The 22,201-nt window shown below is 45.6% G+C and overlaps 5 protein-coding genes across 5 annotated transcripts; all 5 read right to left on the bottom strand.

The window, feature by feature from the left end:
* Positions 1-727: 727 nt before the first annotated feature.
* LOC131258711 (serine protease snake-like) lies at positions 728-1,758 on the bottom strand (the record flags this gene model as incomplete). Its single annotated transcript, XM_058260085.1, has 3 exons — positions 728-1,061; positions 1,137-1,652; positions 1,731-1,758. Coding segments are annotated over 3 exons (876 nt in total), but the record flags the coding sequence as incomplete, so codon positions are not given.
* Positions 1,759-4,345: 2,587 nt separating this feature from the next.
* Positions 4,346-5,086, bottom strand: LOC131258701 (myelin transcription factor 1-like protein). Its single transcript, XM_058260074.1, has one exon. The coding sequence runs from the start codon at positions 5,084-5,086 to the stop codon at positions 4,346-4,348; it is 741 nt and encodes a 246-aa protein (XP_058116057.1).
* A 1,631-nt stretch (positions 5,087-6,717) lies between these two features.
* On the bottom strand, positions 6,718-14,540 carry LOC131258782 (C-type lectin 37Da-like). The gene is made up of 3 exons (XM_058260160.1): positions 14,492-14,540; positions 6,965-7,331; positions 6,718-6,874 (listed from the first exon to the last, which is right to left on the bottom strand). Exons 1-3 carry the CDS (start codon positions 14,538-14,540, stop codon positions 6,718-6,720), a joined length of 573 nt encoding a protein of 190 aa, XP_058116143.1.
* A 3,875-nt stretch (positions 14,541-18,415) lies between these two features.
* On the bottom strand, positions 18,416-19,569 carry LOC131258690 (serine protease snake-like). Its single transcript, XM_058260063.1, has 4 exons — positions 19,503-19,569; positions 19,404-19,424; positions 18,806-19,315; positions 18,416-18,747 (listed from the first exon to the last, which is right to left on the bottom strand). The coding sequence occupies exons 1-4, from the start codon at positions 19,567-19,569 to the stop codon at positions 18,416-18,418; spliced, it is 930 nt and encodes a 309-aa protein (XP_058116046.1).
* A 943-nt stretch (positions 19,570-20,512) lies between these two features.
* Positions 20,513-21,659, bottom strand: LOC131258683 (serine protease snake-like). Its single transcript, XM_058260051.1, has 4 exons — positions 21,593-21,659; positions 21,494-21,514; positions 20,908-21,408; positions 20,513-20,844 (listed from the first exon to the last, which is right to left on the bottom strand). Exons 1-4 carry the CDS (start codon positions 21,657-21,659, stop codon positions 20,513-20,515), a joined length of 921 nt encoding a protein of 306 aa, XP_058116034.1.
* Between the last annotated feature and the right edge of the window lie 542 nt (positions 21,660-22,201).

Genomic DNA, 22,201 nt, shown 5'->3' with positions numbered 1-22,201 from the left:
TGAGAAGCTGCGTCCGCTAGCTGGTCAGGGACCGTAGGGTCCATCCAAGAAAGAGACGACCAGCTGACGGGCGCGTCTGATAAAATGATAAAAGGGGCTCAAGCCGGGACACGGGTCTTTTTCGGTCAAATTAACAGAAAAACACGTGTAAATTTTATAGTGTTCGGGATCCGAGATTGGATAAAATAAAAAGAGGACGAATGCTTACAAAAGCGTGTTTCGATAAGTACAAAGGAGAAAGAAAAACTGTTGGCCGTAAAACTGTTGCAGGACGCAACACATGCCGTTAGAAAATTGTAGTGCAACATATGAAACAAGAAAAACATCTCAGTTCTTGTCTAGTTTGATCACGATTTTACAATCGTTTTTACTTAAAAACTTACGTTAAACTATTAAACGATGTACTCAATAGCAGGTGACTTCCTCATCTGCTTATATAAGACTTTTTCGATCAGGTTTTTTTCATTGATAATGCTAAAACTTCACAGTTTAATAAATCTTGTCTTGAGTGCAGCATCAAATTAATATGTTTATTTTTTATCGAGAATTCGAGCAATAGAACCTTCTAAACCATTACGAAACAAAACATGCTCACAGTATTCAAAACGTTTAGAAGATAAGCTGCTTTAATTACTGAGCGTATGTCAGTAAAATCACGTGTAGTCATCCAATCCTATGGTAAGTTATGTTTATTGTGTTTTGCAACGTTCATTACTTTTAACATACTGATTACTGCGGCCAAACAATTTTCTCGATCCAATCAAGATAGAATGCCACATTCGTATAGATGGCTATGGAGGTACCTACTCCACAAGCAGTACCGGTCGATGTCACACCAACGATGTTATAGATACAGCTTCTAGGCTCCGTTATCACTTGGAGTGGTCCACCTGAGTCGCCTTGGCATGTGTCCTTACCTCCGACAATGCTTCCCACACAGAGCTGACCATCACTCATTCCGTGACGGAGCTTGCGAATTCCTTTATATTTTCGTTGGCATTCGGCCGATGGAAACAGATCCAACTTCACCTTCATCATATAAGACGACAATTCAAAGGTACCTACGGAAGCACATTGCATCGAAGTTATTCAAACGAGAAAGCGCACATGTTTGGGGAATCCTGCCAAGTCATTACCTTCCCCCAACCTTCCAAAACCCGTTGCGATGAAACTGCTCGTATTAAGGACAGGCTCCGTCCAAAGACAGGCCGGACGAATAAATTTCGAGAAGAGTACAGTTTCATTTAGCCGAATGAGTGCGATGTCGTGGTAGGCCATAATGTTCGAATAGTTCGGGTGGCGGATGATCTCTGCGATACCGAAGTCGACCTGATTGACAGAGTCTTCCGTAAGGTCGTACACACCCAACCTAACCAACGTCGCATTGGCAAAGCTGAAACAATGTGCTGCCGTCAGAATAAATCGATTTGATATCAGAGAGCCACCACAGCTGAAACTGTAACTTCCATCGTCTTGGGGAAAGCCGAGGATAGCATGGTGAGGATATTCACCATACACGGCTCTTTCTCCTCCCACTATCAGATCAACTACGTTCGAGCAGTTTTTCACTTTGTAGTACAAAGCCATCGGTTTAAGACTAAGGGTCATGATGCCACTCATCGATGATATTATTTCTTTGTATGCGTCACATTCTAAAAACATACAACAAACGGAATCACATTAGCCATACGAATAACCTTTTAGGCAAGAACTTGTACCGCGCAACTTACTCAGTTCGGATATTCTTTTCCCTGGAACAATGAAAGCAAAGTCAAGCAAAGTTTAGAGAGGAAAAACTATAACTTTCACCCATTTCTTACCTGAAACAGCACGAAACGATAACACCACTACACCTAACAAGACCGCCAAAAACGAAACTTTCTTCTGAATCAACATATTAGCTATAACCGTGCTTCGAAACAGAATGGCTGGCGGATGCTCTCTGATGTATATCCGAGGTTAGCTCTTGCAAATGCAAGATTGTAATGAACGTTTGACTTGCATGACAACACTATCACCCCAGTCCTTGCTTCAAACTCAGAATACCGTCTTATCACGGTTCGTGAGAGCAAATTTGAACGTTCTTGCGACTACTCGAAGAAGGAAGTTAACGCTTTGTACTCTAATAAATTGAAGCAGGGGTCGGGAAAGTCCGGCCCTCCAGCTAAATTCATGCGGTCCGTTAGAGAATTGTAGTATTAAATTGTATAAAACAAAAACCGTCTCAATTCTTCTCTGGTTTGATCGCGATTTTACAATTGTTTCCTAAAATCTTCGGTTTAAGCTATTGAACGAGGTATTCAATAGCAGGTGACTTCCTCGCGCTAAAACTTTTTCGATCAAATTTGTATTATTGATTGTTCTAAAATTTCACAGTCTGTTAAATTTTGTCTTGCGTCCAGCATCAATTTAACACTCTGACGTCCGGATACACGCATAGATGTAATGGCTGTCTCCTGACACGCACCACAGATTACCGGAAGTAAAAAATTATCAAATGGAAAGTATACAAACTTCACAGGGCGCGTTGCTGGTCGAACGTAAATTCTAATAAAGATTGAAAAATAATGATCAAATAGGGCGGCCAGATACGGAGGAACTAGTGCAAACGCGCCGGTCGTAAAGGGTTGCGACACCGTGAATTGTGCGTACGTCAAAGTGTTAATATGTTTATTTTTCATTACCAATATAATCTTCGACACCTTTACGAAACAAAATATGGTACGCGATATTCAAGACGTCTAGAAGCGGAATCATTTCAATTACTGAGAGTACGGCTAAAAAAGCATTCTGAAGTGAAGTTATTTAAGCAGAGTATTTATTTTCAGCAGAATAAAAGAGATTAGTAACAGATACGATGAACAAACAGTTGAAAAGGTACAAAATGACTTTTTCATCATCAGCCCGTTTCCAGGAAACTTGTGCCGACCCCTGCATTGAAGCATCATCTCTCGTTATCAATTGCCTTCATACTTCGTTACTCTAGGAATGCCGACCTCAAACACATACCAAGTCAGTAGATTGTTGATTACTGTTTGGCATCAGCCAAAAATCCTATGACTACGTAGCTCAAAAAAGATCCCCTTGCAAAGTGAATCTTTTATTCGTCGTTGTTAGCTTTATAGTACCGAGGATGGCGTTGAAAAGAGCTCTGATTTGTTGCACGATCGTGCTATGGTGGTATTTATACGAAATGCAAGGTAAAGGTACCCTTAATTTACTGGGTTTTGGAACAGTTTGGTATGTAATTTGTTTTCGTAATATCTCAAGATGGAAGCCCTCTTGAAAAACTAGCTGGAAGTCATCTTGGATTGGTTAGTTGTTCGGAAACTTTCTATTCACCTGGTCTTTAGAATCTACTGCATCTATAAAAATTGAATGTTTATTCGGACGGTTTTTTTCTTTCATTACTATATCAAACATTCAACTCCTTCTTAACGTTTGTCTGAATCATGTAGCCACTTTTTTTGTACAAAATGTTACTCTTTATTCATGCATACTCTGTTCCATTTCTCGATCGAAGTACAAAAAATAAAGACGTGTCTTCAACCTGGCATCGGTTTCACTTCGCTCCTCGTCTTGTCTTACAATGATCTCTCTCCTTCATGTTCTGTTTTGAAATCACAAGAATTCTAGCACACTTACACTAACGCTCATATTGTGTTACTTGCTTACACTTAACCTTATCATCCCTCTGAGGGGGTTTTGTGGGAATAGGATTTCGTCGGAATACGTTCGAGTCGTGCTCTTTGTCGGAGAGTCCAGTACGAACGCTAGGGAGCTGGACGAACGCTTTAAAATACTTTTTTCCAATTTGTTAACCGTTTCGGTGTGTGTCTTCTGAACGGTTGCACCCTTTCCGAGAAAGATGAAATGAAGGGTCTGAGAGAACTTATCATCCGAAAGTATGAGACTCGACCCGTTACCGAAAATCTGGATACGATTGGAAATGTAATGAAGGTATGATGACGACAAATGATGACCGTAATGATAATGACCTCATGATTAGGGTACTGGATATATGTGATGCTACTGGTTCTCTCGAGAAGTCTATTTTCCTATCCCTCCAGACGTGGAATCGCAGTTATTCCAACATCCGGAGGCAGTGTAGGATGTCGTCCTCAGAGAGAACCTTTCCTTCATGGTGATGATTACGAGGGGATCCTTATGAGGTAAACTAGTTGTCCAGTGAACGGACGTGAACAATGCAGCATGAATGGTTTAAATGCGACGTTAAAAACATAGTTAGGACAACACCATCCTAAACCCTACCGAAATACCGTGTAAAACAACTGTCTATCATCATCTCCAGCTTGCTTTCTGCTCGCGTTCACCCCAGCTCGGTTTATCTCTGTGCATGGCTGAGTGGTTCCCCTAGGACGCGCATCGTGTTGGCATATGACGAATCGATCTGCGGCACCACCTTCTCCGCGGGGCGAATGTTTTTGATCAGATCAGAAAGCGATAGGAAACTCTGACGGCTGTCGACACGTAGCTCCCGATCGGCTCCGGCCCCACCGGACAGCTGCTCGATCTCCTTCGTGATTTGCTTCAGCTTCTGCTCGACCGGAATGTCCTCGGGAAGGCCGGCAGAAACCGCGTCCGTATCCTGGCCGGCAGCGAGAGCCTGCTGGTGATGAAGATCGGCCGCCTGCTCTTCCTCGTCGTCGGCCTCATCCTGCTCCTCATGATCTTCCTCCTCATCGTGGTGTTCGTGCCCCTCGTGTTCGTCCTCGATGGCATCGATGCTGCTGGCGTTACCACTGCTGCGACCGACAACGTTTTCCTCATCGTCCTCCTCCAGCTCGTCGTGCAGCTGCTCGTCCTCGTCGTCGTGTTCCGCCTGGTCCTGCTCTTCGTCATGCTCCTCCTCGGCGGTGTTATCTTGCTGCTGTTGCTGGACAACCGGACGGCGGGTACGATCCTGCTCCAGGATGTCACCGTTCAACAGGGACGCCAGGGGTGACGTCGGTTCACTGCTCAGTGAAGATGCAGTGGTCGAGCCGAGTGTGGACGTGAACTGGCGGGCTTCGGCTGCTGTAGTGGCCGCTTCAGTGGTGGTAGAGGTCGTCGTTGTCGTTGTCATGGCAGCGAGTGTGGTGTACAGTGACGTACTTGTTGACGTTTGAATCGGGCGACTATAATCCAGCGAGACAGACAAGCGGAAAGAAAAGTGTAAAACATTTATTCAACTTTTTAACGACATGACATTTCGTATAAAATAAAATAAAACGACTTCACGAAACCACTACCGCACCAGCAAATACCGTAGACATACACCAACGTGATCGCATAAGATCCTGCTAACTGTACTGCCCTCTGCCTTGTAGCTTGTACAAAAAAGATTTATTTTCTTCGTTCTAGCCTAACTACTCCAAATCTTAAGCTTTAATGTGCGTTGCAAGTGATCGATAAGGTAAGTGAATTCGTGTACTGGTTTTCATGTGCAGAAACCAGAGTTTGTTTGCTTTTATTTCAATTATTTTACGTGAAATGAACTAACTCCAAACCACCAGCCAAATGTTAATGCAGATTAATAGGACGGATAGAAAATGGGATGAGGTTTTAATAACTACAGGTTACTTTTTCCATATAGAAGCGTTTTTGTTTTTTTTTTCTCAGATGGTTCCTAATTCACGCTTAGAAACCGATTTGCCGGAATTTGCAAATCTTATGTAACATTGGTCAGATGTTGGTAACTTCAAAACAAACAGAATCGAATAAATTTACAAGCTATTAAACTATCCAATCGGAACAGTCAACAGTCCCGAAACCGTTATTATTACATTGAAATAAAAAGCATGGACTCATAAACGCGTTTCTGATTGTGAAATTAAACGAAAAAGAGTAATAACTAGCGGGTGTAACGTAGTGGAGTATAACATTTTAGTGGAAAGCGCAAACCGAAGCATTAGATAAAAGAACAACTTAACATTAAGATGGTGGAAAGGACGTTAGCTCACCTACGGCACGGTACCGTTTTGAAACGGGGTTTCTCATTTTTCTGGTTTATTTCATTGCTGCGCTTCGCTATCACGTGCAAAACGAGAAGCTTCTGCCTCGGCACTTTTGCATTTTGGCAACCTTCAATCGGAAACCACCTTTGCTTGAAGTGTACCGTGGGGTGTCTTGTACGTCGAATTGGGAAAGCTCCACAACAAAACGAATCTTTAGATCCGCCAAAATATGTTTCCCTTTGCTACTGTTCATCAATCAACGCCACATTTGCATAATCCAGAGATTTCGTTATAGAAGCATCGAGGTAGAGGGAGCACGAGGGAGACTTTGTTTACCGGACACCATGAACAACGTTTCGGGCAATTTTTCCTAGGGGCTGCGGTGCAAATTGTTTGCTTTTGTTGCGCTCTTCTCCAGGACTATTATTCTAACAAATTGATGGCGTTGTACATTTTGAGTGAATTTTCCTTTCGCCGGACAGTTGCTCCGCCTGTCGGTTTGCTCGCTTGCCGCCCATCGCATGCGTTACACGTTTTTCGGTCGCGTCCACACATTACTGTCATAGTCTCACAAGGATCGAGGTCTAGTTTCTGGCGCATTTTGGTCAATTTTCGTTTGGGTAAAGGGGGCGCGTTACAGGTCATTTAGTAAACTGATGCAGGTTCAGGTGTGTTTGGGGAAAGGTTGGGAAATTCTAGGGTGGGAAGATATGAGTTCTTGGCGCTCTGTGTCTTCGGCGGTCAGTCAGTCAGGCAATATTTACCCCTGCGCGGACGAAACCGGAATGCTACCATAGTTGTAGTAGTAGCATCGCGTCTGCTCGCAGATAAAGTCTTTCACCGCCGAGCAGTCCTCCGGCGCCCACCGTAGGCTCGGGGCCTTCAGGTGCACGCAACCCTTCTGCAGGCCGCTGCTGCTGTTGAGGTAAAAAGATAGAAAACGAAGGTTAGACAACCGGAGTTCCGTTGAACGTGGACTGCGTTCTGATAGCAGGGCCACTACCAACCTGTCGCGGGCGGTGCGCTGCGGTGAGGTGTTGCTGTTGTGGTCCAGCGGGTCCATTCCGACGGTTTCGGGCGACTTCTCGAAGTAGTCGAACGTGGCGTTGAACGGCAGACCGGTGCTCATCCAGAGGAACATGCCCGTGCCGAGCCGGTTGCCGGACGTCCAGAAGTTGTACTTGCCGTAGCCAGCGTTCTGCAGGTACTCGGTCATCGACTCCACCTTCTCCTTCGTCTCGAACGACGCCAGCTGCAGTCCGAGCGAGCGGCAGTACTGGTACGCGAGGAAGTAGTTCAACTCCGGCGAGTACGGGTTCATCCGGCTAATGAAATACTGCACACCGTCCAGCTGGATGGTGGTGATCCGTTGGCCTGTTCGAACGAAGAGCGAAGAAGGACGATTGCGTTAGTCAAATTGCACTGCACGGGAACAGCAGGGTGCCGACTGGAAATCTATATACTCATGCTCCCCGCTCAGGAGCAGAACACGCCGATCTCTGATAGCGACACAACGCGTTGTGCCCAGCGGGAGTGTTCGCTTAGGTAAACTGTGGCAAATGCCGTTATCGTTAGGCACTAGATATTGCATAATATTTCATTACGTCCATCAAAACCACCAACACATGTGGCTTCAAAGCCACAACGGATATCAGCTGTTTGCCAGCGGGAAATTGGAAGAGTATGATGTCCTTAAAGCTGTCTCCCTACCCACTCGTCAAGCAGATGACGTTATCGTGTAAACTCCTGTGTGTATCCGGGATATTACTGCTTTCGCATACCATAGTTTCGTCTATTGTCTACATCCACTGGTTTTGGGGCTGTCGTCATCATACGATATTATATTATATTTATCCGCTTCGGGGAATATCGCCAGGTACCGGAAGAGGAGAAGGCACACGCACACAGCGGTTAAGCAGCTGAGCTTTCATTCTCAGACAGTTGCCTCGATGGAGAAATGCCATCGCGGGTGGAAACTTAATCTTTCCATTCTTAACGCTAGTCAAAACGTGCGGCGCTGCACATCCGACGAGCGCTTAATCAAGTGGTCGTAATCGGATTGTTGCAGGGATAGAGGCCCTTCAACGAACGAGGATTACTGTTGGTATGCCAAACGGGACTACATCCCGCGACCCACACACAGACTAGTAGGGATGGTGAGTTCTCCAGCCTCATCCGATATCAAAGCCGTCAGTAGTCAATATGAAAAAAAGAAAACCAAAATTATTAAAATTGTTTTTCGCTCATTTCTTCCGTGCAACATCCGCCGAATGGGAGGATGATATTGGATTTTCGCCTTTCTAGGAAGAACGCCATGGCGCCAGTTGGACGCGCCCCATCGCTTGCGAGCGACAAAATCTGTAAACAATCGCGCGTGATGCTCTATGTTTAGAATATGGGGATAACAATATCAATTTCTGCGCAACCGAATGTTCCGGGATTGAGCACCATCTGATAGAGATGCCGGGCATTACGCTCCAATAAACCCAACACGCAAAAGCACCAGTTGCCAACTATGGAAACAGCACAAACATTGATTTCGGAAACCGAGACGCTATTCTCCGGCGAGGAGCAAATATTATGTGTCAACTGTTGTCCATTTTTTCCCCTGTTCATTGCCCACGGTTTTATATCCGATGTGCAATCATTTGGTCAGAATAACTAGGAATCACATGCTGGCTGCACGTTGATAATGGAAAATCGATTTTCTGGACGTGGGCGCACGCGAAAACTGTCCCTCGTCCTAGGTCACCCGTAATGTTTACAATATGGGAGACAGTTGTTTAGTTAAATATAAATTATTTTTAAACGGTTTTGTTAGTAAGCATGTGGTTTTAATCATAAAAATACTCTTCAATTTCTTCTACTCAAGAGCGAATGTGTTTAAGTATTATCCAAATAAATAACGACCATTGGTAAGCCAACAAATCCACCGTGGGAAAATGATGAATGGAACATTTTGGCACAAAATGTTCTTTTCACCCGTCTCCATCTTCGATTTCCAAATTCAAAGCAGACAATAGGAGTGGTCGTCCAGACGAAACGGTTCCGTTTTCCAATGAACGAACACAACAGTATATAGGACGATAATAAAGGGAACCGCAATAAAATAAATACGCCTTAAGCCACCGCTTCCAGACAGTGTCCTTCATAAACTGCTGAGTCCTGATGGTACAGATGATTTATGTGCCACCATCAAGGGCTCCATATTATTACCTTCCAAACCATTTCCTTTGATGGAAATAAATTGGAAATTGATTCGCGTGAAGACTGTTATTAAAAATTTTATCAACCAGTTTAGGCTTCAGAAAAAAATAACTGGTATAGAAAATAAAATTTGAGTGTAAATAACACGAACGTATTTAAGATTTAACACAATTTTGATAGCTACCTGCCGATTGGTCGATAAAGGAATATCGAATAAAAACGTCGTAATATGATAAAACGTCGTTCTATTTGATATGATAAAATCTCTAAATCCTATCCTGTTGAAAACACGAATGATAGCACAGTGGAAAATATGTAATCCATGAAGACTTTTACCGAAAGAAATGCTTATCTTCTGTCGGAAATAAATTGAAATTTGATTTAGCAATGTTTTGGATAGCTTTACCACGCCAGACACCACTCCCGAAGGTTTCACCCTTCACAAAACCGCCATTCGATGGAAAGAAAAACAGTAACAGATCTATCGCTTCCAATCGGTTTTATCCCGTTCCAGGTCTCGGTACATCCGTTGCTATGCGTGCGACAGCACAAAAAAAGGGATGCACGAACGCACGCAAAGTACGCCCACGGCTGGCAGGAGGGCAAACCCAACGACGGGCAAAGCCATCGTCGTTTAAAGGCACGACCGCAAAGTATACATCGCACCCTGAAGGCTTCATGAATTATGGAAACATTACGCCCGTACGGTGTAGATCATCGTTCGCGGGCGGGAAAGAGATCGAATGGTTGTGGGGTGGGAAAGTAAAACGATCATTTCCGGTTTCCCGTAGGCCATCCATCCGGTTCGTTCCCTTTTCGCGCTATCCGTGTCGAATCAGCGCTCCTTCACGCACGCCTACTTATTGCCGAAAGAATTTGATATCACTTTGGTCTTTTCTGCTGTTTTATTTGATTTTATCTTCATTTATTTGAAGGGAAAACCCAATCCATCACAGCACGTTCTTTTCGTTCTCCGAAGAAGGAAGATTTATTGTTCTATGTTGTTTCACCAAAGGGAAAATAATATTTCGGACGGACTTTCTGTTCGGTGACTGGAAAAGACACACGCTCGAACAGTGTGACCCACTCATCATCCTCCCGCGTCCAGGTCAGCTTGGAAAGCGGTGTGGAGAGAAAGGATGTCAAGAGATTCAGCGTTCATTGCGCTTGACTGGGAATTAATCGAATCGTCATCGAGGATTCTAACGGATTAAAAGAAGAAAAAGTTGGTCTAACGTCTAACGGTAAACCAAACCAGACAGGCAGCCTTTTCCCCAATGGGGGGGCATTTCGGTTTCAAGTGTTCCGATTTCCCGGTGGCGGGTTTATTTATCCCCTCACGTGACGTGAGGCCGCATTCGTCTCCCCCCCGGGGCAGACGACCCGCCCAGGAACCGGTTCACGCCCGGGGGACCAAAACAAACTCCGAGCCAAACGCTGAGAATAAAATGTCGAAAGCTGACCGGGATATGAAACGATTCGTACGCCATGTATGCGCTAAGCAAAGTGGGCTCCATCACATCACTGGTTCTACTTTTCAATCGCCATTAAGCCGTGCGGCAAATGCATGCCCAAAGCAAACGTTCTTTAGGGTAGGAAGTTTCGGCTTTCGGTCGAACGAAAACGGCGTGCATGGGTTCTATGCTATGCCAGGTTTCTTTTCCTAACATCCCGCCAAATCGTCGCCACGTCCGACAAAGTCGCCAACCGCCGGTAATGGCAATGTACAGTTGCGTTTTATTGACTCAACTGTGCGCCGGGAATTTCTAATGAGCCCGCTGGGACGCGCCACCAGGCCAAGCCAGGGCAAAACGGGGACATTTAGCCCAGTAGCTTCCAATGGAGCTGGAACCATTTGGGATTGGTTGGAGCTTGCCTTTTTGTTGTCGTTTTCTTTCCTCCAGCTCGCGGAATGGGAGAAATATGCGGGCTGCATGGAAAACGCACTTCAGCATCAGTAGGAACCGGCAGCTTTGCGGTCGGAAAATGTGGCCCGCTTGTCGGGAGCTAGTGTGCGGTATGGCTCTTACAGGTGGCTGTGCAAATTGTGCGCCGAATTGTGTCGCAATCGGGCGACCCCAAAAAAGCCTTCTGTTAAGTCCCACACCGTTAACGGTTTTATGGAAGGCATTCCCGCATCGGTTTGTTCCACCCGAGCTTGTTTTTCAGCGCGCGGTTGAAAGCGTCAGAATAACGGGAAAATTGCAATTTATATGTTTTTATGCTTCGAGATCTCGAAGCGTTCGAAACGATTAACAAACCGATGAATCCATTCGTTGGAATAAGAGAATATGGCGTTTTTTCCTCTTTTTTTTCCTGCACTTAACATCGTTATCTCCACTCCATTTGCCTTTGCTTGGGATGGTTCGTTTGGCTTTTTCCGGCCGAGTCAACTTATCCCCGGCTTGCGAAAAAAAAACAGCGGAGAGAAAAAAAGACATTCACATTCATTGCTAACGGATGTTTTATATTATTTTTATTTATTTTCTTCCCTTTTTTCCGTCCTGGGAAAATGTCATAAAAGCCTCCCGATAGGCCCTCCATATGCAAATGATCCGCTAGAACCGGCTTACCGGCATGCTGGCACAAGGCAGAAAGCTGGACAAAACCGGACGACGACCGTACCGGGTCGGGTCCAGACGAAACGGTTTTATTTGTGCCATCCTCTCCCTCTCCCCCTTCCTCATCCCTCCTACACCACCCGTTTCGTTTACCTTCACCGGGATTGGAGGCCCCGGAAAGTGGCTCCGGTGAGAACGGATCGACCCGAACGGGTTCTTCCCGAAAAGTTGATCGTAAAGCAAACAAGCCAAGCCGCACGCCGGCCATACCAACGTCGGCACGCCGCGCTAAGAAGGTCTCGGATCTGGCAGGAAATATAAACAAACCTTTGAGCACCAGATACAAATCGACCTATCGGAAACGCTCGGATCGGCTCCGGTGCGAACCGATGGGTTTGTAATGAATTTCGGAGGGATGCCGGTGATGATCACTGATATGGGAAAGATGCCCCGACGTGGATTTGGTTTGGCCGAACGGCGAATATTTGCCATGATGATTTATGTTTCCTTGTTCCAGTTTTTATCTTTCTGCTTTTTTTTGTCGGTCCTAATACTTGTGCTAAACTTGTGGGATCCGATGTGAAGCACCCATCGTTTCGGTTCTATCGTTTTGTTTGCCGTTGGACATAGATTTACCAGAGCTTATGTTGCAAACCTAAAACAAATAACCTTTTTTACCTTCGATATATTGGTTGCAAGCGAGACAGTCAAAGTAGAAAAGAAAGTCATCCAAAGGAAAACCTAATAAGATGCTAACCCATCGGTTAATATTAACTATTCCACGCTGCGCTAAACGGCTCCCTTTTTTGTAACTATCGCCGTGAGGTGGAAAAAGTTTTTAGTGCCATTCCATTAAGCGCAGAAAGCATCGTCCTGTCCGATAGCGGACGGGAAACGTCAATTAGATTACCGTTTTTGGACTTTCGCGCTTTGTTTCTTCTATTGCCCACCGCATCTTAATGATCGCCAGGTATCGGTGGTCGCATGTAATCAGCAACGAACTGTTGGTATGCAATTTGGCAACTTCCCGCGAGAATGGAAACGTTCGGTCGGTGGAAAACCGTTTGGCTAGATTGCGAAAGATTAAACGAGGAATCGACCACCGGGGGCGATTGACAGCAATTAGCATAACGCACGCCGTATGCAGCAAGTTGTTCCATTAGCTGAACGATTGTTGTGGGAGAAAGGAGAAGGGATTTTGAAAACTGATGCCAGCGATAGCATTAGTTTTCCTTTTTTTTTCTGGGACCACACGAAAGCTGGTAGAAGAACGGTCATGACGACAAGTGCAATTTTCATTAACTGCTCGACTGCTCGACGACTCGTGTGGTCCTCGCTTGATAAAGTTCTGCTGCCGTTTCGGGATGTTTGCTGTCAGAACGGAACACGGAAACCTCCGTACCGGAACTGCGAACTGTACCGCGGATGTAGCGCTTACAATGGACACTTTGCAGCGACGGTACGTACGGGAACCATTGTGGCCAGGTTTGATGCCTTCCGGCGCCCGACTTGGAGCTGCTCGTGCGGATGGAAATTTTAATTAACTTCACAATCGTTAACCATCGTCGTGTGGTGATTTCATTCCACCGGCCAATTCTTTCGTCCCTCCGCTGTGCTGAATTCGTCGTTGAACGTTGATTGACTTGGGTGTGTTGGTCACGACGACAACAACGATTGTGCCACCGTTTGGCGTGTGTTTCGTTCCTGTCCATGAGCGTAAGCAATAGAGCAGTTGAACGTCGGTTGAAAAGAACGGATCCATTTCCGTCCACTCCACACTACAAAGTGTGACGGTGGATAGGAGGAATGTATATCCTTTATGTTGCGCTTTCCTTTTTGTTTAATTAATGAGCTACAAATCGCGTACAAGACGAGCAAGATTGAATGGCCAAGTGCTGCCAACACCTAGAAGAGCCTTTCCATGCCGAACAGCGTCAAACAAATCATAGTTTCACAGCCAACCTCGATGCAGCCATTGTCAGACCAGCCTCATTTGCGATTCCGTACGCAACACACCAGCGTTCGGAAGAGACCACGGTCAGAGAAAGAAACTAAGATTCATTCTTTACACCTTTCCCCTCCACCTTATGGTCCACCTCCACAACCTGGGCATGTGTCCGTTTTGTGTTTAAAAAAGAATAAATTTAATTTCCGATGCCCGGCTCGCCGCACGGAGCCTCGCCGTCCCCGGAAATGGACGCACCGTAGAGAGCAGGGCGGACACGGCCGTAAGTGTGCGGCGGCATCGTAATGACTAACTTTAGCGACATCCGGCCAGCAAGAAACCGTTGCAGTTCTTCTCTGGCAGAACGGAAACTATTCCGCTCGGAGTCGGGACTGGTGCGGCGGATATGGAAATGTCTTGGCGTTCATTTCATTTCTTGTTAGGTTTTTTTTTGTATTTTTGTGGTAGTGTGGGGTATCAACTCCGCTCGGCATGATCGAAGAAAGGAGTGAAGAAAGTTTGTTTCAATCAGAAAAAGTCACTCCATATCGGGAAACATTGGTGTCAGAGAGGAATATAAAAGCCAAGAATAAAGTTGCGGCAAAGGACATGCCTGGACATTCAAGACGAATACCATGCAGGTTTTGTTCCATAGCCTTCATTTTTAGGTATGGAAATGGCATTTTTCTCCTTCCCTTAAATAGATCACTTCCTGGGAACTGTTCGAGGCACTAAGGTGCTTTTGTTCACTTTTTGCGAAACGGAGCCCTGTTTGAAAAGGAAACCAACACAACTGACACTTTTTATGAGTGAAGACTTACCTCCTGCGTACGCCAGCACAAACACGAGACACAAAATGATGGACTTCATTCTCTGGCGGTCGCTTCGTTACGCACAAGGGTTCAGTGGTCGAATGAGGTCCTCACGCGGGGCAAAATGATTCACTTCAGCGCACTTACGCGTTCGCTGTTTGGTTAGGTGCGCACACTGTTCGCTTCGGCCACACTAGTCGGTCGCAACACACCAGCACACCAGGGTTCGCCACAAAGCGCCTCAACTCGACTCTGCCAGCCACAGGTCACCGGGAACTTTCAACGCAACAGCAGGCGGAGCAGCACTAGAACGGAAAAGCGACCCGCTTCTTTGGACGATCTTGCACAACTGATCGTCGCTTGGCTCGAGCGGTCCCGGTTAACTCATTTCCGCCGAGGCGATCCCGGGCACGCGGGAGAAATGGGGAAACGGGAATGCTCGCGGCCCCGGGAGCACCCGCGGTTTGCCACCTTACCACAACCCCCTCCCCTTTCCTCGCCCCTCCACGACAAATGGGCGCGTATCTGCGCATCTTCTTCGCCCATGCGGCAGCCTGCTGGCGTCCCCGGACGTTTTCTCCCGCTCGTTTTATTGCTTTCCTGCATTCCGTTCGCTACCTGGCCTGCGGGCTGCGTCTTCTTTCTTTCTCTCTCTTTCCCTTTCGACCTCGCACGCCCGATCGCGAAGACGCGCCGCGAGAGTTCTGCACACCGGACAGGTCCATCCGTTTCCTTCTCAACCCTCACTCCGGTCGGGCAGCAGAAAACCCGACTCACCCGATCCTCGGCAGACGCGGTCATCACTTGCTCATCTTCGTCAGAAATCGACGAAAATGCTTCACTTTAGTTTCCTATCCTGCAAGATGCTGCCAAATCCGCAGCCTCCTTTTCGCTTGCAGCTTGGAGATTTTTCTTGAAGATCTCATCTCACTCACTGAAGTTCCAGATATTGATCACCTTCGCCACTCACTCATCGTTCCTCGGCCCGTTGAAGATGACTTCAGCTTTCCTTGACTTGCTTCCAGAACTTCGTCGATCTTTCCTTCCATTCTTCCTCTCACCTGGGCCACGATCAAGCGATCGCAACCTGAATCGTCCATGGAACGAAGGGCCAAAAGGAATGGACAAGTAGAGATGTGCTCTTTCTCTTTCTCTCCCCCCCCCCTTCCCCCTCGCTCCTTTGCCGACCGATCAACGCCACGGCGATTCCTTGAATCTCGGCCCATCCTTAGCGTCGGGATTGTTTTCCAGCTTGCCGTCTGCGGATCACCGTTTTTCTCCTCCACCAGACGGAAGATGTGTGTTTAAATGTATGTGTGTGTGTGAGTGTGTATAATTTACAGTGTGCATTTCGTGAGGTGGTGTTTTTGTGCCGTTTTTCTCGCTCAATCGTTGCCTCCATTTGTCTGTTCTTTTTTTATTCTCTCCTTCGTTCTCTAACGCAAGATTTTCGCTTTAGCTTGTTGACTTTTCTTTCGATAGTTTTCTTCTTGCCGACTGAAGCTTTTTTTTCGTCTTTTGTTCTTATATCTCTCTCCACATCTTAACTTCTTTAAGATTGCATTCGTTTTCTCTTTCTTTCCACCTTCCAGTGTTGTCTTTATTTATTTGTTTTTTTTTTCAAGTCTATCCCTTTTCCATCACCGTGTACAGGTTTAACTCCTCTGAACGCCTGCCTGTTGATTTCTATACCTGTTTGACATGCGGTGATTTTTTTCCGTTCTCGCCGAGTACGGTTGTAAAACAAACGCTGGCGCATCTTCCACCCTGAGGGATGCATTGGGCAGTTGGCCAGTCTCGAGATTCAGTTTAACCGCGATTTAGTTTCTTTAACGCACTGGCATGCTCCTTTTTGTGCACCAGCAAGATTTGTTCTTTAAATTGATGAGCTTGATTGCTCACTAACATGGGAGGTTTGAAACTCACTGAATTTGTTAGTCTCTGGTTATTTCACTACCAATCAAAGCCAAATATTTCCAACCCCATTAAATGAGCAACGTGAAATTTTATTAAATATTGGAATGTTTGTTTTTAACAAAAACAACCTCCTTACTACAGTGTGCTTCAAATTATAAACCTTTTACGTCAGAAGCTGCATTAAAAGTCGTAAAAGTAAGAGTAGAATTGACATTCTTGTTAGCTGCATGGCGGCACAAGACCAGCTTCCGGTGCAAGAGGAAGCATATCTACGGAACATTTCACCCGCAGATGGAACAAACTTACCCGCAAACACCGGAAACTAAAAGTGGCTAGAGATAAGGTAGGGGATCAAAAAAAGTGTGAACGTACGAAACGAATGCAAACGTGCACAAAGAATGGAACCGACGAAGCTGCATAAATCCACCGCCACGCCGGTGAAGCTGGAAAACTTCTCATGGAACCTTCAGCAAGTTCTGGCAGCACCAAAAAGCTTGGCCACGCCACCCCATGGCCGAGCTGATGTGCGGTGTGCGCGAGAGAATAAAATAAAAAGGCGACTTTATGTGGAAAACCAAAACAAACAACTAGAAAGCAAAGCATTAGCATTATCGTTATTGCGTTCTGGTGTGGTTGTGCCGTGAGTACCTCGGCAAAGATGCATTCTGGCCTCCGTGGCTGGCCCTCGTGCCCGGGACGAAAGTCAAGAGCTTTGCCGGCCAGCTTCTCGTCCGTTTCACTCCACAGGCGGTGGTGGTTTACGGTTTTTATCGGCAAACAATGCCTCTCGAAAGCAGTCGGGAGTCTGTGAAACCTTGCGGCATGGGTGAGGTTCACCATGTACGCGCTCGAAACATCAACAGCAAACATAGACTGGGCGATGATCATGCACGGTTCGGATGCCGTGAGTTCGTTTCTCCCGAAGTGAAGAGATTTCCGATGGTTGTATGCTAATTTGCGATGTTTAAGCTGCATTTTTGAACGAGGAATATTCTTTTCTTATTGCCTTAGATGCTTCATGTTTTTTTAAGAACCACTTCACTGAATGCATTTCCAAGTTTATTTTGTAATGTTGATCGTAGAATTATCTTTACTACCACACGAATGAAAATTTATATCCAACTTGATTTGATGTTTTAATAACCTGATATATAAGTTTTCCCCGTATCGTCATACCATCAGATTTAAAGAACATAACATACCTTAGGCACGGAGTCCTTCTTTTACTGTGTGCTCTTGTACATCGTCCAAGTGCTGTTCATTTCGGTTCACAATTTGCATACTTTATTATCGTCTTCATCCTCCAGTTCTGCACGATTCTACTGCCGAGGACACAAAACATATACATAAAAAAAAAACAGAACATTCCACTAAAGGCCGATCCCGTTAGCTTTCTTTCGAATTTATTGCGCAACAATGTCACATTTCTGTCGCGAAAGCCAACATCAGTCGGAACCAGTCGGGCGATGGCTGGGTGGAAAGAATGAAAGAAAATCGAACGGTCATCAGAACGCCGGCTCGTCGGGCCCGTTTCGATTCAAGATCGCGCGATCAGCGCGACCCAAAAACATCGCCCGATCACGATGGGGCGCAGAGCGATCATCAACCCCGTTTGTGGCCGAAGCGAATCCGGGTGAATTGGATTGGAAAACATTTACCGATGGAAGACCGTGCGAGGGTATGGTTGGGGATCTTTTGAAGAGAGCAAACATGAATTGTTCGCGATGGGCTTACTTTATTATTTCTTTTGAGGGATTTCGTCTTCCATGGCGGTCGATATGACGGACGGTGATGTTCAAAACTAATTTCAAAATAATACAATACCTAATAGATCATTCTCTCCAAATAATAGAAAAGGAATTGATTCGCCCCAAAAAAGTAAAGAAAAATGTTATATATAACAACACGTTTATTTGCTTAGAAATCGCTGGACAAATTTAATGGATGAGCTATTTCGGAAGCAACATTCAAGAAAAGGTCTCCGGTATCAAAGGTTTTGCCAGATCTGTCGGTGTTCTAGGCGCCCCAGACAATCTCCTCGATCCAATCCAGATACTTTTGAACCTTAGTGTAGGAAAACTTCAAATGATTTTCCTCACAGTCATTTCCAGAGGGCTCCACTCCGTACAGGCGGTAGACGGTTTTCGAATCCTTCTCAAGAGTTTGTAGCAAACCACCCATGTCTCCTTGGCAGGCCGATTTCCACTCAACGGGCGACTCCACACAGATGTGATTGTCGGTCAGACCGTCATCGAAATAGGTACTGTTCACAAATTCCGCGTCACATTCAGCATTAGGGACTACGTTCACGAGGAGCTTCGCCACGTGCGTATCATCCGAGTCGTTCACTGTCACAACAAAAACACATGAAAATTTCGTCCGGATATTAGGAGCTTTCCAACGTACCTGCCTTCCCCAGTGTAAACGAGGTTGCAGTGAATTTGTTCAGTTGCAGGGGACTTTCGTCCGTCCAGAGACAGGCCGGATAGATGTGGGAGGTGAAGTTGACCGGCTCTGTCAAAAGGTACAGCCCGATGTCGTCGTACGCCGATTGCAGTTTAAAGTTCGGATGCTGTATGAAGTTATCTGATCCATGTTTGATCTGTACCTCCGGTAGGGACGAGTTTTTCGTATAGTCGTGGCGCCCAAGAGAAACATACCCATCACTTATATCACCCACAGCCCAAATGCAGTGACCGGATACCAAAACGTAGTTTTCACTGATCAAAGCCCCACCGCAGCGGAGGATGAAACTCGGATCATCGTCGTCCTCGTAGAGCCACTGGCCGAGTCGGACCTGGTGCGGGAACTCGGCCTCCTTCGCAGGGACTCCGTTTATTTGCGTTACGAACTCGTTAGTACGGTCAACCGGCACGGGGTTAAGGGAGGCGATGGTCTTGATGTACTCCTGGCATTCTGTCGTGTGACCATGAATGTAGATGGAAAAAAGCTAAATGGTTAACCCATTGTTGGGTAAAGTGTACCGGATTTTCTAATCACTCACTTTGCTCGGCCACTCGAACACCTGCGATGTGTTACGAAAAGTTAGAATCTCATTACGACAAAGTTCCAAATCCCGGTGCATTAAGCACTAGAGTATTACCTTGCACTCCGCACAAGAAGCACCCTAAAACGATCGCACTAAACACCGCAACTCCTTTCGTCACCATCCTTGGGAAGATACTGCCACCAGGCGAACACCAGCAACGACGATTGAATGATCCACTTTAAGATGCGATCTTTTCGGGCCGGCGTTTTTATACGATTTTTGGTCGAAGCAAGACAAAACTCAGTTTTGCTCAAGGTCGTCTGAGGGCAATTCAATGCCAGTTTCGCTCGATCAAACCCCGGATCTTCTGGGCAACGTTTTCTTTCCCTTGTGTAGCATTGCCAGACCCAACCTGATAATAAATTTGCAAATGTTGCTTTTTGTTTTCTGCTATCAATTTCGTATTAAGGTAATGTGAGGCAATATGCACCACCGATGCGAAGTTTTTTAAATTTTTGTAATTAATTCGAGAATTATACCCTCCGTTTCTGTACATTTTGATTGAAAAGAAAAACAACATAATAAATCACCGAAGCTTGCTAAAGCATAATCTACAAAACCATTCTTTTCCATACGCCATTGAAAAATGTGGTGCAAAATAACCCGAGCTAAGGTACACCGTGTTCGAGCCCATCTAAATTTAAGCGACTGTTCTCTAAACACCGGCCAACCGTAAGTAAACATTTGACGTTCAACTGGATTCGTGAGCGCGAACTAAATAGATGCCAAACTCAGTTACCAACAACAGCAAGAGTAAACATGAATTGTTCGCGATGGGCTTACTTCATTGTTTCTTTTGCGGGATTTCATCTTCCATGGCGGTCGGTATGACTATTGTGATGTTCTATGAGAATTTCAAAATAATACAATACACAATACATCATTCTATCCAAATAATAGAAAAGGAATTGATTCGCCCCAAAAAAGTAAAGAAAAATGTTATATATAACCACACGTTTATTTGCTTAGCAATTGCTGGACAAATTCAATATATGAGCTATTTCGGAAGCAACATTCAAGAAAAGGTCTCCGGTATCAAAAGTTTCGCCAGATCTGTCGGTGTTCTAGGCGCCCCAGACAATCTCCTCGATCCAATCTAGATACTTTTGAACCTTAGTGTAGGAAAACTTCAAAGGATTTTCCGTACAGTCATTTCCACAGGTCTCCACTCCGTACAGGCGGTAGACCGTTTTCGAATCCTTCTCAAGAGTTTGAAGCAAACCACCCATGTCTCCTTGGCAGGCCGATTTCCACTCAACGGGCGACTCCACGCAGAGGTGGTTGTCGGTCAGACCGTCATCGAAATAGGTACTGTTCACATATACCGCGTCACATTCAGCATTGGGGATTACATTTACGAGGAGCTTCGCCACGTGCGTGTCATCCGTGTCGTTCTCTGTTACAATAAAAGCACATGAAAATTACGTCCGGAAATTAGGACCTAAGCTTTGCAACGTACCTAACTTCCCCAGTGTAAACGAGGTTGCAGTGAATTTGTTCAGTTGCAGGGGACTTTCGTCCGTCCAGAGACAGGCCGGATAGATGTGGGAGGTGAAGTTAACCGGCTCTGTCAAAAGGTACAGCCCGATGTCGTCGTACGCCGATTGCAGCTTAAAGTTCGGATGCTCTATAAAGTTATTTTTCCCATGTTGGATCTGTACCTCCGGTAGGGACGAGTTTTTCGTGTAGTCGTGGCGCCCAAGAGAAACATACTTATCACCCATAGCCCAAACGCAGTGACCGGACACTAAAACGTAGTTTTCACTGATCAGAGCTCCACTGCAGCGGACGATGAAACTCGGATCGTCGTAGTCCTCGTAGAACCACTGGCCGAGTCGGACCTGGTGCGGGAACTCGGCCTCCTTCGCAGGGACTCCGTTTATTTGCGTCACGAACTCGTTCGTCCGGTCAACCGGCACGGGGTTAAGGGAGGCGATGGTCTTGATGTACTCCTGGCATTCTGTCGTTTACCATGAATGTATGAAAAAAAGTTAAACGGTTAACCCTTGGTTGGGTAAAGTGTACCGGATTTTCTAATCACTCACTTTGTTCGGCCACTCGAACACCTGCGATGTGTTACGAAAAGTTAGAAATTCATTACGACAAAGTTCCAAATCCCGGTGCATTAAGCACTAGAGTATTACCTTGCACTCCGCACAAGAAGCACCCTAAAACGATCGCACTAAACACCGCAACTCCTTTCGTCACCATCCTTGGGAAGATACTGCCGCCAGGCGAACACCAGCAACGACGATTGAATGATCCACTTTAAGATGCGATCTTTTCGGGCCGGCTTTTTTATACGATTTTTGGTCGAAGCAAGACAAAACTCAGTTTTGCTTAAGGTCGTCTGAGGGCAATTCAATGCCAGTTTCGCCCGATCAAACCCCGGATCTTCTGGACAGCGTTTTCTTTCTCTTGTGTAGTTTTGCCAGACTCTGAACCTGATAATAAATTTGCAGATGTTGCTTTTTGTTTTCTGCAATCAAATTCCTATTAAGGTAATGTGAGGCAATATGCACCACTGAAGTGGAATTTTATATTTCTGCAATTTATCCGAGAATTATACCCAAAGTTTCTGTACATTTTGGACGAAAAAAAACAACATAATAAATCACCGATGGTTACTAAAGCGTAATCTACACAACCATTGAAAAATGTGGTACAAAATGACCCGAGCATTATATGATGTAACGCATTATGACATAATTCAATATAAGATGTTAAAAATTGTCAGTTATGGATGCAAATTT

The sequence above is a fragment of the Anopheles coustani genome, chromosome 3 (assembly GCF_943734705.1).
Source record: "Anopheles coustani chromosome 3, idAnoCousDA_361_x.2, whole genome shotgun sequence".
Taxonomy (NCBI): domain Eukaryota; kingdom Metazoa; phylum Arthropoda; class Insecta; order Diptera; family Culicidae; genus Anopheles; species Anopheles coustani.
Note: the sequence above shows the minus strand (reverse complement) of the source record. Positions and strands in the feature narration are given on the sequence as shown.

Coding starts and splice junctions, on each gene's coding strand:
- LOC131258701 (XM_058260074.1), bottom strand. CDS start 5,086: ATGACAACGACAACGACGACCTCTACCACCACTGAAGCGGCCACTACA.
- LOC131258782 (XM_058260160.1), bottom strand. CDS start 14,540: ATGAAGTCCATCATTTTGTGTCTCGTGTTTGTGCTGGCGTACGCAGGA. Junction 7,332..14,491: donor TGTGCTGGCGTACGCAGGAG/GTAAGTCTTCAC, acceptor TCGTTCGAACAG/GCCAACGGATCACCACCATC. Junction 6,875..6,964: donor CAGCGCACCGCCCGCGACAG/GTTGGTAGTGGC, acceptor TTACCTCAACAG/CAGCAGCGGCCTGCAGAAGG.
- LOC131258690 (XM_058260063.1), bottom strand. CDS start 19,569: ATGGTGACGAAAGGAGTTGCGGTGTTTAGTGCGATCGTTTTAGGGTGC. Junction 19,425..19,502: donor CTTCTTGTGCGGAGTGCAAG/GTAATACTCTAG, acceptor AACACATCGCAG/GTGTTCGAGTGGCCGAGCAA. Junction 18,748..18,805: donor GTTTACACTGGGGAAGGCAG/GTACGTTGGAAA, acceptor TTGTTGTGACAG/TGAACGACTCGGATGATACG.
- LOC131258683 (XM_058260051.1), bottom strand. CDS start 21,659: ATGGTGACGAAAGGAGTTGCGGTGTTTAGTGCGATCGTTTTAGGGTGC. Junction 21,409..21,493: donor TGTTCGAGTGGCCGAACAAA/GTGAGTGATTAG, acceptor GGTAAACGACAG/AATGCCAGGAGTACATCAAG. Junction 20,845..20,907: donor GTTTACACTGGGGAAGTTAG/GTACGTTGCAAA, acceptor TTATTGTAACAG/AGAACGACACGGATGACACG.